Below are 15,606 nucleotides of genomic sequence, written 5' to 3' on the forward strand. Positions count from 1 at the left end.
CTATTCTGCCTCTGCCAACAGAGCAGTTGCTTAAGTAAAGAGGGTAAGAAACTGGGCAAATATAAAGTGGTCTTTCCATTGACATAATTTGCCTGCTTCTGAAAATCAGTGGCTTAAGGATTTATTGATTAGTTAGACACCTCTCTGTCATTATTTTAAATTCTTCTCTATTCCATTCTTTACATACAGAAATAAGCCTGACTGTCATTAACAGTTTATGAATTCTTTTTAATTAGAAATTGCTTATTGAGTTTTCTTCCTCTTTTGATGTTATTAAAATGCAATTTTGGCTGAAATCTATTGCCTAAAACATAGGATCATAAAAAAGCAGCAGAGATTTTAGCCCTAAGGCAGGAGATCTAAGAAAGCAAAATAATGCATCACTCTGAGCACAAGTACAATTAATTCCATCCCCAAACAACTTCTACTTGATGACTGACAGATCAGCAACTGCCAAAGATTTTCTTCAGCTAGCGAAAGCTGCATTTTGACATAATAATTTTGTGACGAGAAAGCGTATAAAGGGCAAACATTTTAAACTCCAGTGGAGCCACCTTCTTTCTGCATGACGTAAAAAAACTCAGTAGCTAAAAGCAAATATTCGACATAAAAAAACCCTTATACAAAATAAGAATCTAAGAACAGCCTATTTGCTCAAACCATAGGCCAAAAGGACACCACTACAAGCTGACACCTAAATGAAAATAGTTATATGGTAAGTACACATACACTTGAGTGTTTTCCCAGCCTTAATCTATTTTCTGCACAAGAGACTTTCTGAAACACACATGATTTCTGTCTACTTCAAAATCTCCTTTATTTTTTTTCCTTCCAAGCCTATGCACAGTCTCCCTTTGAGTCTGTGTAAAAACTGTAAAAGCAACCTAAGAAAACACTCTCCTTTCAAAGTTATGTTCAGTATAACCAAGCAAGAAGCTGGAAAAAAAGACAGAGCTATAAGATAATTTTCTTCATGAACACAATCTAAATAAATGCAGTAACACCAAGCATTTGAAGTAATGTTCACTTCCACCAGTCTATGGCATTCTAGCCTTACACAAGGTACAATTTTATTTTTCCAAAGATTTGAGAGAAGAACACCAAGAAGTAAATAAGAAGAGCTTACTGTTTTTGATTCATTTCCTAATAAGTCATCAAAAAAGGGTGCCCATATATTTTACTACTAAGAATGAACATACATTTGACATATAGAACAGGGAAAATAAGATGCTCTTCTGCTGTCACAAATGGGTCAGAACAATTCCAAATTTCAAACCAGAAAAATCCAGAATAAACTGGATTCTAAATTCAGAAATGCAAGGAGTCAAACCAACACAGCATTTCCAATGCGGGAGTAATCTTTCTTTCCCATCCAGTCTACAATCTTGTCAGAAGCTTCCTACTATGTTTTACTGAAAGGAGAAATTAAAGAATTCTCACAGATGAACCCGACAGTATTTCCTCTGGTTCCTTCAGTCTATGCAGCGCTATGCTCTAATGAGATGCTCTGTGTCTTGTGGGGAGCATTGGGGAGCTGGAGACCAGCCCTGCTGCAGCATTGCTGGGGCAGGGGCTGAGGGTCCCGGAGGGCTGATGTGGGGTCCTGGGCTGCGGGCAGGTGGGGGAGATGTGGGGGGCTGGGCAGGGGCAGGCAGGGCTGGGGGCGCCCTCAGGGCCTTGACAGTAGTTAAGTCTGAAGAGCATTCAACCTATATCACTTGGTGACTCTATGATAGACATTTCAGAAAATCATATTTTTAAAAAGGCTTCATCTCCCTGGTTGCAAGGAAACCAGAAGGAGCTGTATGCTGGAATAGACTCCTAATGTCTGCTTGAGGAAGAGGATCCTCTCCTTTTCCATACCCTAAAGCGTTATATGGCAGGGCGGTGACAGAAAAAAGAGAATCTGAGTACTGGAAAAGATGGCAAGGCTTGGCTCATGGACTAAAAGCAGAGAAGGGATACAACCCTTTCCCAAAGGATAAATATTATTTAAGGAAAGATGACTGAAAGCCTCACAGACTTATTACTGACTACAGCTCAGCCCTCATTAAATTAAATGCCTGAAGTCCTGCAGATTAAATGCCTGTAGTTCTCTATGAATAAGTTCTCTGTGCTTTGTACTATAAGGAATATGAATTTTTGTTTTGTTTAGTACAACAGGAAAGAGAAACCTGTGAAGGTATATTAGAACAGACGAGCCTTACCACATTTTTACCAATATACACATTAAATTCATCTAGCATCTCACTAGGTAACCTCCAAGTTTTCTGAATTTCCCTCTGTTTTATTAAGTTAAGAGACAGGTAGGACACTCCATAGAAAAGGCAGAACTGGAGGTTCCCTGGTGGCAAATCCATTGACTCTATGGAGCACGAAGGCAGGAAGTTACTGACTGCTTCCTCCCTCTTTTCTTGCCCTGTGGCCAGCCAAGCATTGCACCTTACTCCCAGCAGTTCTAAGCACAGCTCCTTCTTTCACCTTCCATTAGAAGTAGTACTTCACTGGGCACTGATCTGAAGTTTCCCTGTCACTCTCCATAGTTTCCTAGATAATGCTTATCTTCGTAATTCTTAAGATTCATTTCATATACTGTTCATGTGCTGATGTAATCATATGCCTCATCTTCTATTTCTATTTATTTCCATCGATGTTCTTTTTTAAGTTTGGAATTTTAGGATGCACTTGATATGTAAAGTAAAAAAGCTTCTTCCCTCACAAAAGCTTTAAACCTGAAGTCTGAAAAGTATTCTGATGTTTTCCATTCACTTATCTCAGTAACGGCTATTGAATGTTAGCAAGTATTCGTAGAAGTTTTTCCAACATAGCTGTGGTTTTACACTTCTGCTTTCCTGCACTTTCATTCAAGATAGCAAAGATGCCAGAGTAGATTATCTGTTGAAGCCTAACTTTCTTTTGCCGCCTACTTCTCATTTCCAGTTAGATCAGAACTTATTCCCTCAGAAAACATTATTCTCTTTTATCCTGTGCTGCATTCGTAAAACTGAATCTGTGACATTAATCTGGGAACTAATTTAAAAAATAAAATAAAAATCAGTGCACTTCATAACAACGTTCAACAGAAAAATCACAGTCTATATATATATTATATATAACAAAGTTTCTCAAAATGTGAAAAAGCATCTAAAATTTCTTGAAGAGTTGGGTGCTTGCTTGTTAGATTTTTATTTGTGCTCTAATGTTGTCTAGTTAAAGAAAATGCTGAAGCTGACTGAATAAATTATTTTACTTCAAATTCTAAATATTCCAAGTTAAGACTATATCAAAACTGGACAACAAATACAAAAGCTAGTAGATTGGTTCTACTGAAAAAAAAAAAAAGTTATTTGACTATTATAACACCATCAGCTCTGTGCTGTTAATTCCATAACCAACTCCATGTTTTCAGTCACCTGTATATCACTAAAGCCTGGTCTTTAGTATTGCTGGTACTACTGCTCAGAAAACAGTTTGCAACTGCTTAAAAATAACGCCTCTTGATTTTATGAAAATAGGTTTATAAGTTAAAGCAAAAATTAAATTTCATTAACTGCCTCATATCATTCTGTGATATTTAGAGTATGCTGGCAGTTCTGTTTTATTAGCATGGAAGTGTAGTGGACTAAGAATAGAATATGTTACAAACAAATATTCATCTATCTAGCTGGAAAAGAAAAAGAAAAAAAAACAGATCAGGGTGTTCTAAATCCCAAATAATCACAGTAATTATAAGCCAAAGTTCTGACAGACAAGAAAGAGGAGAGAAAAACTTGACGTCAGGAAGGAGTAGATTGCTGAACCACTTCTTGTGGCAATAAAACTCTCAATTTTTCTGAACCTGTAATTACTACTTGAATAATGTAATGAAGCAAACTGTTCAACAGATGCAAAAATCATGCAAGAAGGCTTTCCCTAGTACAAGGCGTACAAAGCAATGATGCAAATAGACATCCTACAGTCAAGAACAGCTTCTAGCAGGACACAAATAACTGAAAAATAGAAAATGCTTGGAATCAGTGACCATGAAATGTTACCTAGGCAACCAATTTAAAGCAACAATTGCAAATAACTATTGAAAATTATGGCAAAAGTATTAAACAAACAGGAGGTAATAAAAATACTATATTACATTTCAGAAACAGAAAGCCATACATGTAATCTTTATTAGTTATTTCCAGATTTGTAAGACTTAAAGGTTTAACTTAAAAGATAAACATATAGGAAACAATGGGTTTTGTGAACAAACGGAGGTTCCTAAGTTTATATAAGCTTGGCTTTTACAACTGCAGCAGCCAAGTTTTCAATAAGCTGGAAGTCAATGTGAGAATAGAATAGTCAGCCAGTCTGGAAAAAAGACCAAGTAGTCATTTTCATGTCTAAATAAAGCTTAAAAGTCTGTATTTTTGGATGTTTGTAATGTATACACATTACTATCCTTTTTAAAAGACTATATCTATGCCAGACATATCCATTTTCTCTTTAGAAATATCCCAGGTGAGACCATTTTCAGATCTGAGTAATTTTCAGTTGCTCTGACAAAAATAAAAAGCACCACGGATTTTGAAACATACGTGTCCTTTTCTTTCATTTCCACAACTTGTTCATGGGGTGCCCAAGTGTACCATCTAGGCGAACTTAAAAACTGACAGGCCTGAACACATCACTTGTCTGTTGCAATTGCATATTTTTTCATAGATCACCAGTGAATCATAGAATCATAAAATAGAATCGTAGAATGGTTAGAGTTGGAAGGGACCTTAAAGACCATCTAGTTCCAACCCCCCTGCCATAGGCAGGGACACCTTCCACTAGACCAGGTTGCTCAAAGCCCCATCCAACCTGGCCCTGAACGTTTCCAGGGACGGGGGGATCCACAACTTCTCTGGGCAACCAGTCCCAGTGTCTCACCACCCTCACAGTAAATAATTTATTCCTAATATCTAATCTAAATCTACCCTTTTCCAGTTTAAAACCATTACACCTCGGTCCTACCACTACATTCCCTGACGAAGAGTCCCTCCCCATCTTTCCTGTAGGCCCCCTTTTAGGTACTGGAAGGCTACTGTAAGGTCTCCCTGGAGCCTTATCTTCTCCAGCCCGAACAACCCCAACTCTTCATAGCCTGTCCTCATAGAGGAGGTGCTCTAGCCCCGTGATTATCTTAATGGCCCTCCTCTGGACTCACATCCTTCTTAATGCTGGAGGCCCTAGAGCTGGACACAGTACTCCAGGTGGGGTCCCACGAGAGTGAAGTAGAGGGGAAGAATCACCTCCCTTGACCTGCTGGCCCTGCTTCTTTGACGCTGCCCAGGATGCTATTTGCCTTCTGGGCTGAGAGTGCACATTGCCAATTCATATTCAGTTTTTCATCCATCAGATTAAAGGAGGGCCCCCAAGTCCTTCTTCTCAGGGCTCCTCTCAATCCACTCATTGCCCACCCTCTGTGCTTGTGATTGCCCCAACCCACATGCAGGACCTTGCACTGGGCCTTGTCGAAATTCATGACGTTCGCAGGAGCCCACCTCTCTCCCTGTCAAGGTCCCTCTGGATGGCATCCCTTCCCTCTGGAGTATCAACTACATCAGCTTTCTGCTCCACAACAATGCTGAATTCCTCCCTTCATTTCAACAGAACAGCTGCATTCATTTTCAGCTTCTTAACACTCTCCGACTTTACTCACATCATCTTCTATAGCTTGTTTGAAAATATCCTCCCTTTTACTTGTTCCCAAATATAAATGTCAGTATTGCTGGCCCCAATTTTAAATCAGTCAGTAGCAAATTGAGTTCCTTTACTGGCTATCTCCAATCACTGCATCTTCTCTCCTAATCTATCCTTGTCACGTACATTCCCTCCACATCGCTGTTATCCCCCATCCTATCTTTCAATATTTTATTTTGGGCTTTCTATTGGATCTTCTTCAAATCAAAGCATTTTAGAACTTAAAATATCAAACACAACGAAAAAATACACAGAAAAGACACCATTAATACTCCAGGGCTGAACTGTCAATCATGATTTGAAAGTGGAAACAAAGAATTTCTTGCCCAAAGTACTCCATCTTAAGCCTGTACCTTAATCCTTAAAAGGATTTAAAAGCCTTGAACTCCATTAGAGGTATCATTTAAACTTACAGCTAAAGTCTTCCAGACAATTAAATTTCTTTATTATTACAGAATCTTAGATTTTTTAAAGTGATTGAAATTGCCATCTATTCCAGACCAAATATGTGTGTCAGCTTGTGCTGTCACCACTGTCCTTGCATTAATTAATGCAAAGCTGTCCTGAAAATTCAGAAGCAGAGATTGCCTGATAGTCAAGAACTTTGCCAATACTGTTGGAACATTTCAGCCTGCTGAATTTAAGAGACAAGACTATCAGAAAAGTCCCAGATTATGACAGTTCAGCATCAGGATCCATGCATTTTCCTGCTTTTATTGCTGAAGAACAAGCTTAAGAAATTTCTACAGTAGTCTTAGAAAAGCAGATATGAATTCCAATAAATCTATGTAAAAAGTACCCTTTACTTTTTTTTTTTACTTCCCACAATATTTTTTTTTGTAGAACATGCCTTAGCTAGTATTAAAATACAGATCTCGAAGATCTAAGATCTGTTCCTTTTTCTGATGTTGATTGATTACATAGCTTTGTTTAAATTCCTAGTCTGTATGGAGATGGACTTTCCCATCTATAGAAATGCTAATACCTCAAAAATATGAAGAACTAATAACATAGTAGTATCGGAGACATTGTGGTCTTAAAACACACTAAGTGCATTAAGAAGAATGTCACACAACCAGCACGTGGAACATAGGAGCATGAATCCCTGTGAGCACGTAACCTTGTAATACAGCCTTGCCATTGTTATTAACAGTCCATAAACTTGGTGCTGAATTTACAGGGCCTTACCACAGGGGTTTCACCAGCCTTCTCTGTCTGAAGGCTTGTTGACCAGCTTGTAAAGCTTTGCTTTACTTGGTTTAGCGGTGACAGCAACTTTTTTTAATTGATCAGGCCTTTATCTTTGTATGGTACTACCCAAACCCACAGCCATAAACAGCTCACAAACGGTGAATTAAAGAAATGCAGAATGGGAGCAGGAGAAAACTGGTTTCAGGGGAAACAAAAAGGACAAAGAAATATCTAACATATGTAAAGGGCACCATATATAGAAAATTTGGAGCTGTAGGCCAATGAAAAAAAACAGAGATGTAAAGCATGTTACTAAACATATAGAAATGATCCCAAGTGGGCCCTATATTGAAGAAGAAATTAACATCAACAACATCATATTAACCCAAAAAAAGGATGTCAGAAGCTGATGGCATACAATGTTACTCTCACCAGCAGTCCAAAGGACTGAATTCTGCGTCCAGCAAACCTGGGACAGAACCCCCGTGGGCCCTTCTGATTAGGTAGATACATGTAAGTTGTCACCAGACATTCCTTTTTTTTTTTTACTGCTCCTTTTTATGTTTAATGATGTTTGTTCTTAAATATATTTTTTCTAAGTTGCCTTAGACTGTTAATAATAAATTCCACTCAGGTTTTCATTGTGTGATTTACGATGCTAAGATTAATTCAGTTCCAATTCTATGTTCAAGCTAGTTGTATATATGTGATTCTACAAAGAAAAGAATTACGGAAATTACTTGTAATTAAGTATATTTATACAAAGCAGTATTTTGGTTTCCATCATACAGCAGCACATCATGAAATAAAACTGCTGCCTTAAAATCTCACCTTAATTTGATGTACAATATTACTATCATAAAAGTAAAAAAAAAAATAAATTTAAAAGTATATAAGAACTGCTAGCATAAAATCATTTACCTTTATGTCTATAGCCAGACTGACAGCATGCATAGCACTCACAAGTATCAAACAGTTGTGCAGAAACTGTTCAGGAGTTCTTGGATCAGTATACATCCTTACAAAGTGAGTAGCAATCTAGAGAAGACAGAAATCAAACTCTTGATCTTCCACAATGCAAAATTATTATGTTTGTATTTTCACTCTTTCAGCAATCCATAAGATCTAAATTTTGAACTGAAATTCCTTATTAAGAATATACCCAGAGAAAAAAAAAAAAAAACGCAATACTGAAATAATCACTCTAGACTTGCTAAATGTTGGGGTTTTTTTCTTTCTAAAACCCACATAAGCCAACAGTTCCAAAGGAAAATAAGGCCTGAATAAACCCAGTTACATTAACAAACTGTATAGAAGTTGGAAAATATTAAGAAAAATCGTTACCAAATATGGACAATAAGCTGCCAGCTGTGCTGCCAATACCAGACCATCTAGAAGATCTCGGTCAAAATTTACTATCCATCTCATTGGTGGTACTTCACCTGATTTAAAAAGAGAGAAAGACCAATTAGCCTCTTCTCCCCTGAGATGCCTAACTTTATTCTAGAAAGATATGATGACTATTTGAAATGACTGAGTAAAGGAAAGAACAGAAAAAGGAAACATTCGTTCACATGTAGAATTTCTCTTCCAGAGCCATTACTGAAGATAGAAAATATCACCTAGAATATTGTAACTATTATTCACACACTCTGATACAGCATGTAAGAGTATTCATCACAACAGAAGGGAAAGCAGGTAAACTAAACTTAACCTCACAGATTGGGAAACTAAACATGTAAATTATTTTTATTTTTATAGGCATAACATTCATAGGGCTACTGAAACTCACAAAAATATGCATGAATCCTTTAAAGTTGCAATGTTTAAGCACATAAGAAGGAGAGGGTCATTGATTTTCTTTACGGTCATATTAAATTATTTGGCACAAATTCAATATAAATGAAAGCTAACAGCTCAGTTCCTGCAGCACAAATCACTACTGCAATTACTCCAATTGTGTTGTAAAGGCCTATGCCTCACAAGGTTAGGTTATTTTTTATATTTCTAATGTTTTTATTTAAAATAAAACTGATTATTAAGAAAGTAAATACAGTTGATTTATTAGTATTTCTTATTTGAAGCATCCCATATCTTAAATATTTAACACAGCATTTAAACAAGAGACTTTTGTTCTTAAGCATCATAACAAACCATAGGTAGAATACAGCCATTTGAAAACTCTCAACCTAAGATATTCTCAAAAAAAAGTTACTAACATACCAATAACTAAAAGTCTTAAATCACTGCCTCCACCCAATTACTGGTAACTTTGCTCTCCAGATAATACGCAGTTTGTGAAGCATGAACACATAGAAGCCAATCCTTTTATAAGCAGAGCAATCTGGTCACAAATATTCAAGTTCCAAGTCATGCCTTCTCTGTTGTGTTATTTGCAGTTTCTTCCAACTTCTTTTGCGAAAATACCTATTGCTTAATTTTCTTTGTCTTCGTTACTGTCTCAGGTCAAAGCTCCCAAATTTAGGGAACACTTTGGATTTCAGCCACTGGTAAGGTTTTCAGACAGACTGGGATCACGCTTTCTCATAAAGGACAAATTATATAGCTTTTATTTCACTATACATCCAGAGAGTGTATTGTTTACCAAGTTTGAAGTTTCCTAAGTTGAAAAAAACCCACCAATATGCTACAGAATCTGAGATGATCAGAAATCTCCTACATATTATAAACACATAAACACCTTAAAGTTATAATGTAAAAAAATGTTCTTTTCTTTCAAAAATACTACCATTAAAAGATAAAATGTTTGTAACACTGAACTGTTATGATAGTAGTATAACAATGTTCAGAATAGTTAACTATCTTCATTGGCAAAAGAAGACTTTGGAGACACCAGTACTCGACACAGAAATAATTTAAAAGTACAGAAGTATAAAATGTTTCACTAGGTTACACATTTCAGACCTTTGTTTCAAGTTGGTCCTTATTAAGAGTTTCATTCTGCAAGACCAGACACATGAAAGCGGGGGCACAAATTGTGTATATTTTAAAGGTCTCTACCTTTACAGAAAGAATACTATAAACTAAATGAAAGTTGGAGAAAATGATAGATTCTCTATGCATTTGGAATACAAAAAAGGCTGCTGTATATTGAAAATTATTAAATTTCTTAAAGTAACCTTATTCACGCCTAAGTACCCTCAGATGTCAGCCAGGCCAGCATAACCAAGCAAGTTATTGTCCAAAAGCCAGGCCACAAATCCAAAAAACATTCAAAAATATTTTCTTTTACTAGCACTTATTCTACCTGGACTCTCTATCTCCTCAATTACCTTTAGCCACCTGCTTTTGTTTGATATTAAGTGTGATTGCAAAATTGTAATTAGTGACAGGGAAAAAGTAGCTAGAGATGATGCTGCTAATGTCAGATCATAATTTATCAACGTCAGCTGCAGTAACTTCAACTGGTCTCCTAAGAAGTACAGTTAATTCAAATTTACAAGTAAGTAGCTACTATCAGCTACAGGTATAAATTTGGTTGTGGAACTCCTCACTTATACCAAATAGATTAGTTGTAAGCTTATAGAATTGTTCTACAGTGCTGTAAATATTATGCTTCAGACTAAACTTAAGAGATAAGCTATTCAAGAACCAAATAGAAGAAATAAAATAATCATGGGGCAAATCATTAAATAAGAAGTGCACTCAGATGGAATCCTAGATTAATGCGAAGTAAATATATCAAATAATAATCTCAAAAATTAATTCCAGGAAAGACTAATTTTTAAGTACTTTCTTTCTAGCTAACATGCATGAGAATTTTATCAAACTGTGACTTTATATGTCATAGAAGAGTGAAATTCTTACAGAATTTTCAAAGACTGTTCATGAATATCCAGAAGTAAACTTTTGATGTGCATATGCTTTGCACCAGGGGGTGCTGGTTCATTATGATCCCACTAAGACAGACACTCAGACTTCATAAAGTATCACTGAGAGTTATTGGAGCTAATGTTGTAGGGGAAAAGAGATTATTATAAATAACCTTTCATCCCTTCAGTCACTGGGAACCCCAAGATGGGCAGCATTGGAACTGACCTCCAGTCAGGATGTAGCACACTGTACAGATGCAGTCTGTGGGAAGGTTGGCTCTTACAGGATTTTGTTAAAATAAAACAATTCTGCTAATCATTTCTACCATCAGATGAAAAGGATGTTCACGTGAGAACTTGGTGCTGCAGCTTTAGTTAAAGACAAGGACACACTGGTGGTTTAATCACTGGTACCAAGCGGGAGCTGCCTTACAGGGTCTGCTTTTACAATCGTCTGGCCACGTTTATCCTGTAGCCAAGGGATACGCACAGTGGACCACAGGTCTGCACCTACCCAAGTTAACTGCTATGTGGATCACGTAGCTCCTTTATATGCAACGATCTTCCAATTAGGATCACTACAACATATTAATGGTTTGGTATATTTATACTATTTGGAGAGGAGCTCACCAAAACAATTTAATCAAAACAATATATTTAAAAAAAAAAAAAGTACCCTTTCTAGAAAAATATCAAAATCAAAAATATATTGTTCTTTACCAAGTACTTTGTGAGGAAGTACTTGGTAGAGCTTTAGGATTATCTTTTGCTAATTTTGAAAGGAAAAAAAACCTACGCAGGAATCAAGTCTTCCATTAGTAATCCAAAACTGCAACCAGGACAGAAGTACAGGTCAAAAAGAATTATTTAGAAGACAATTCTGTACAGGACTTCTTATGAGAAGAGACATAAAGTAAGTAGACTTTAAGAAAAAAAAAAACAAAACAAAACAACCATACTCTGTAGGGACAGATGCTTCTTTGTGGCATGAGGACCAAATAGAGCCTCAGAAGGATTCAGTGTGCTGTCAAGAAAGATACTATACACCTAAACCAAACTTACAACCTGCTGCTTTTAGTAACAGTCAGTTCAGACTTCTTTTTTAATTTCATGCTCATGTACAATGATGAGTGAATAAAGGTGTTTTTTTGGTCATCATCAAATTTCTTCTAGAACATTCTAAAAAATATTATTTCAAATTACTATCTAAAAAATCTCCTTTTCTGAAGAAATTTTTAATTCAATTTATACTTCAGATGATGTTTGTTTTATTGTTGTTGTTTCCTTAACAGGAATGGAAAGAAAATTAAATTAATTTACATATTATTCTAAATATTCATGAAATATATGGTCAGTTAAAAAAAATATCAAAAAGCAGTATTTAAAAGAGGATTAGAACAAAAATTTCATTTTCTGTAAGTTTTCAAATCAAAATTATAACATTCATTTATAAATTTATGAAGCAAAAAAAATTTCACCATGTCAGAATTATTTTTTTTCCTATTGTTTAACTGAAACAACTTTTTCTCAAGCAGAAAAGTCAAAGCTTAATGGTCCTTGGTAATTCTAGAGGGCAATGTACCAAAAATGAAGTCCGACTGGATATATTATATCACCCTGTTACCTACGACAGGAACAGAACACAGTAAATATGGGCCTCAACATCTAAGTTGGGACAGTTTTAATTTTCATTAAATTCAGACTTCCGTTTTACAAATGTCTACAGTAGCAGACCAACTCCTTGGTAAATTGCTTGCAGTTATTTCAAAAGTATTTCATGTAGTCACTGCAAAAACAAATACTTTAAAAATATCTAAATACATTTTTAAAAGCTTACTTTCTTCCTAAAAAGTTAGTCTTTCTAATATAAATCCATCATATTATTGATCGTAGTTGGGACCTATAAAATTCAATAATCTTTCTGTCTTTTTTTTATTAATAGAACTCAGATTCACTCTCAGCACACAATATTGGTATTTTTAATAAATCACTATTTCCACATTTTTATTTTTAACTTCTTAAGATTAACTACTACTCCTTTCATTTTAAATAAGGTCCAATATTGAATTGTTTTTCTGCTTAGCTATCTAGACTGATTTGCTCAGCCTGGTTATGGAAACTCATTAAACCACGCGCTTTGATCAAAAAATAAACTTTATTGTTTGTCTTATTTTTACTTTAAATGTATCATTAGCTACCTTTAGGCTTCCGATGGGAATATTATTTGAGGGCACTTAAGCAATATCAATTGTCCCTAGTACCTGTGTACTTTCTTCTGTCTCCACTAATCCTTTCTTTCATGCTGGTAGAATTGTCTGTGTGGCAGCAAAGTGGGTGTAAGAAAACTGCTGGCTTGAAAAAAAAGGGCAAAAATTTTTCTTTACTTTTTAATCTGGATCACACCAATCTGGTTTACCATGCACCCGCATAAATGGCTGTGGCCGTGGAAATGAAACATGGTGGCAGCATTGTTTAAAAAACATTTAGTAAACTATAGCTTTATAGCCTGTGTAAATCAGAGCATGAAGGAAAAAAAAATAAAAACGAAGTGGAACATTTTTCCATTGCGACTAATTAAACACTTTTGAAATATTTTCATTGTTTTCCAGTTAATCCTTCTACTATCAATCAACCTACTTAACTCAAAAGCTTGTGAATAAATTAATCAGAAAACATAATGTATTTTTCCTAATTACATCGAATCTAGCAGAAAATCTGCCAGCTAACCAATCTACAATAATTAAGTTTTTAAATATAATTATTCAATTTTAGTAGAAATAAACAATGGAAATCAGAAGTCTTACTCAGGATATCTCATTTTCCTCTAAGCATATAAATGTATTAAGTTTCATTTGTATTGGTATTTCTTGCAAAAAAAGTATAAAATAAAAACTTATTAATGGATCTTTAAGATAAAAATTCTCAGCCAATGTCATGATGAAAACCTGACTGATGGGTGCTGTAGGCCAAAAATAGCTTAAAATGAGAATGCTAACAGGTAGCAGATATCTCTGTGTGGTTACGGGGGGAGGAAGAGAGGAAATTGTCCAAAATTGAATTTCTGAATTCTAAGACAGATTCCTGCTACTTGCCAGCTGCAATCATAAGGGCTGGCTGCAAATTTTGATAACACCTAGACTAAAGTGGCATGTTCTGAATCCTCCCATTAATGAAGAAGCATTAGACAGAAGCACCAATTAGGCTGATCACGAGTTGTGCTTCTGCACATAGACTATTTAGATTGGGAAAACTGGGGACTTGGAGTTATGGAAAGAAGAGGCCAAAAAGAAGCATTCCCAGAAAGAAGCAGTGGTCTTGAAGAGACAACAGGGGACTGGAAAGAAGATAAAGATGTTCCTAACTGGAGGAAAGTTCTTGGAAGTGGGAGAAGATTCTGAAGGTCAGAGAGGTGCATAGAGACAAATGCCACTGGATGCCAGGGACTGAAGAGTGACACCTGAGACTGGTAACCATGAGCTGCGACATTGACATGGCTTTTGCTTGATCTTCTCAGATCAGTAGCAACCTCCCTGCCAGGGAAGAAATTTGAGACCTTGTGAACATATCGCTGTGTGGAGCAACTGAGTGCGTGAAATTATCAAATAGGATAAGAGCTCTGACCTTGCTGGTTCTTCAGTAAACCCCAATATCCTGATCCATCACAGGCTGTCATTTACTCTGTCTCACCCATTACAATAGGTAAAAATACTTCATAAGAGAAAATAATCAGTCTGGATTAATTTGGAGTGGATGTGCAGGCCCTCTTATGTAGTGTACTCAGACATTTACTATGGTTATGGAAAGCTCAGAGGCAAGAGGCCTCTGAAAGCAATCTAAAATGAGAGTAGTTTTGTTTCAGTTGTTGATGCCACTCAACACTGAAGGAAATAACGTTCATATTCAATTCAGTGATTTGAGACATATCTATCATATCTGCTTTTTTTTCTTTTTAATAGGCAATTTTATTTTTAACTTGTAATGGCATCACGTGACACTCATTCAGTAACCAAGCATAACAGCATTGCCCTCATCTTTCTTGTGACAGGTTAAACCAACTCTTGAAGACACATTGATTGCTTTCTTTTTTTCCATGAAGCATTTCTAGACATAAGCAGCAAAGTTTTGCCTTGGCACTCTAATTATTCATTTCCATATTTATTTTTTTTTTATTTTAAAAGTTCAGATCCATTGAGTTTTTAAAATTTTATGCCCTTTAATAAGTCCCTGAAACACATCTTACATCAATTACTTACTACATAGTCTCACTCCTAATTCATCCTGAATGTAGAAAAATCAGATTGGTCAAAACCAAAATTCATGTGGGAATGTTCTCAGATTTAAATGTTTTCCCTCTAGAAAGAAAAGAGCAAAATATCTTCAATGTCACTCTTAGGGTTGGATTTGGTCTTCCCCTGAACAATCAATAGCACACAAGGCTACAAGGTTTTTGCAATTTCTCAGTTTACACAAAAAAAAGAGAAGTTTTTATATTTGTGTGATTAGATTTGAAGCCTCAAGATTTTTTTTGCAGGATATGAAAACTATTTTCCAAATGGAGATAATCAAGGAAATATCTCTAACAATTCTACACAAAAATTACAAACGACCCATTTGTTGGCAGCAACAGTCACTATAAACTCCTCTAGGTGAAATTTTGTCTATTTGACAGGTACAATATACTGTGGACAGAGGACAAATACTAGCCATTTTAACTTCAGTAACATTTTGGTCACATTCTCTTTCATAAAGAAGTAAGGAAAAGATAGCCTAGGAAAAAGGTACTGTTAGGTGGAGCACAAAACTCACCCAAAACCAGTAAGCCTGTTACCAGCTGTCCACAAACCAAACTGCAAAGTCCTAG

The 15,606-nt window shown here is 35.8% G+C and overlaps 1 protein-coding gene across 1 annotated transcript in view; it reads right to left on the bottom strand.

The window, feature by feature from the left end:
* Positions 1–3,652: 3,652 nt before the first annotated feature.
* CHDC2 (calponin homology domain containing 2) overlaps positions 3,653–15,606 on the bottom strand; it is a 52,001-nt gene continuing 40,047 nt past the window's right edge. Inside the window, exons 11-13 of the mRNA XM_009888363.1 lie at positions 8,257–8,354; positions 7,834–7,950; positions 3,653–3,664 (exon numbers count right to left, since the gene is read on the bottom strand). Of these exons, the coding sequence (XP_009886665.1) occupies positions 3,653–3,664; positions 7,834–7,950; positions 8,257–8,354 (227 nt within the window). The remainder of the gene's footprint in view (positions 3,665–7,833; positions 7,951–8,256; positions 8,355–15,606) is intronic.

This window comes from Charadrius vociferus, unplaced genomic scaffold, assembly GCF_000708025.1.
Source record: "Charadrius vociferus isolate BGI_N301 unplaced genomic scaffold, ASM70802v2 scaffold206, whole genome shotgun sequence".
NCBI classification, from domain to species: Eukaryota; Metazoa; Chordata; class Aves; order Charadriiformes; family Charadriidae; genus Charadrius; species Charadrius vociferus.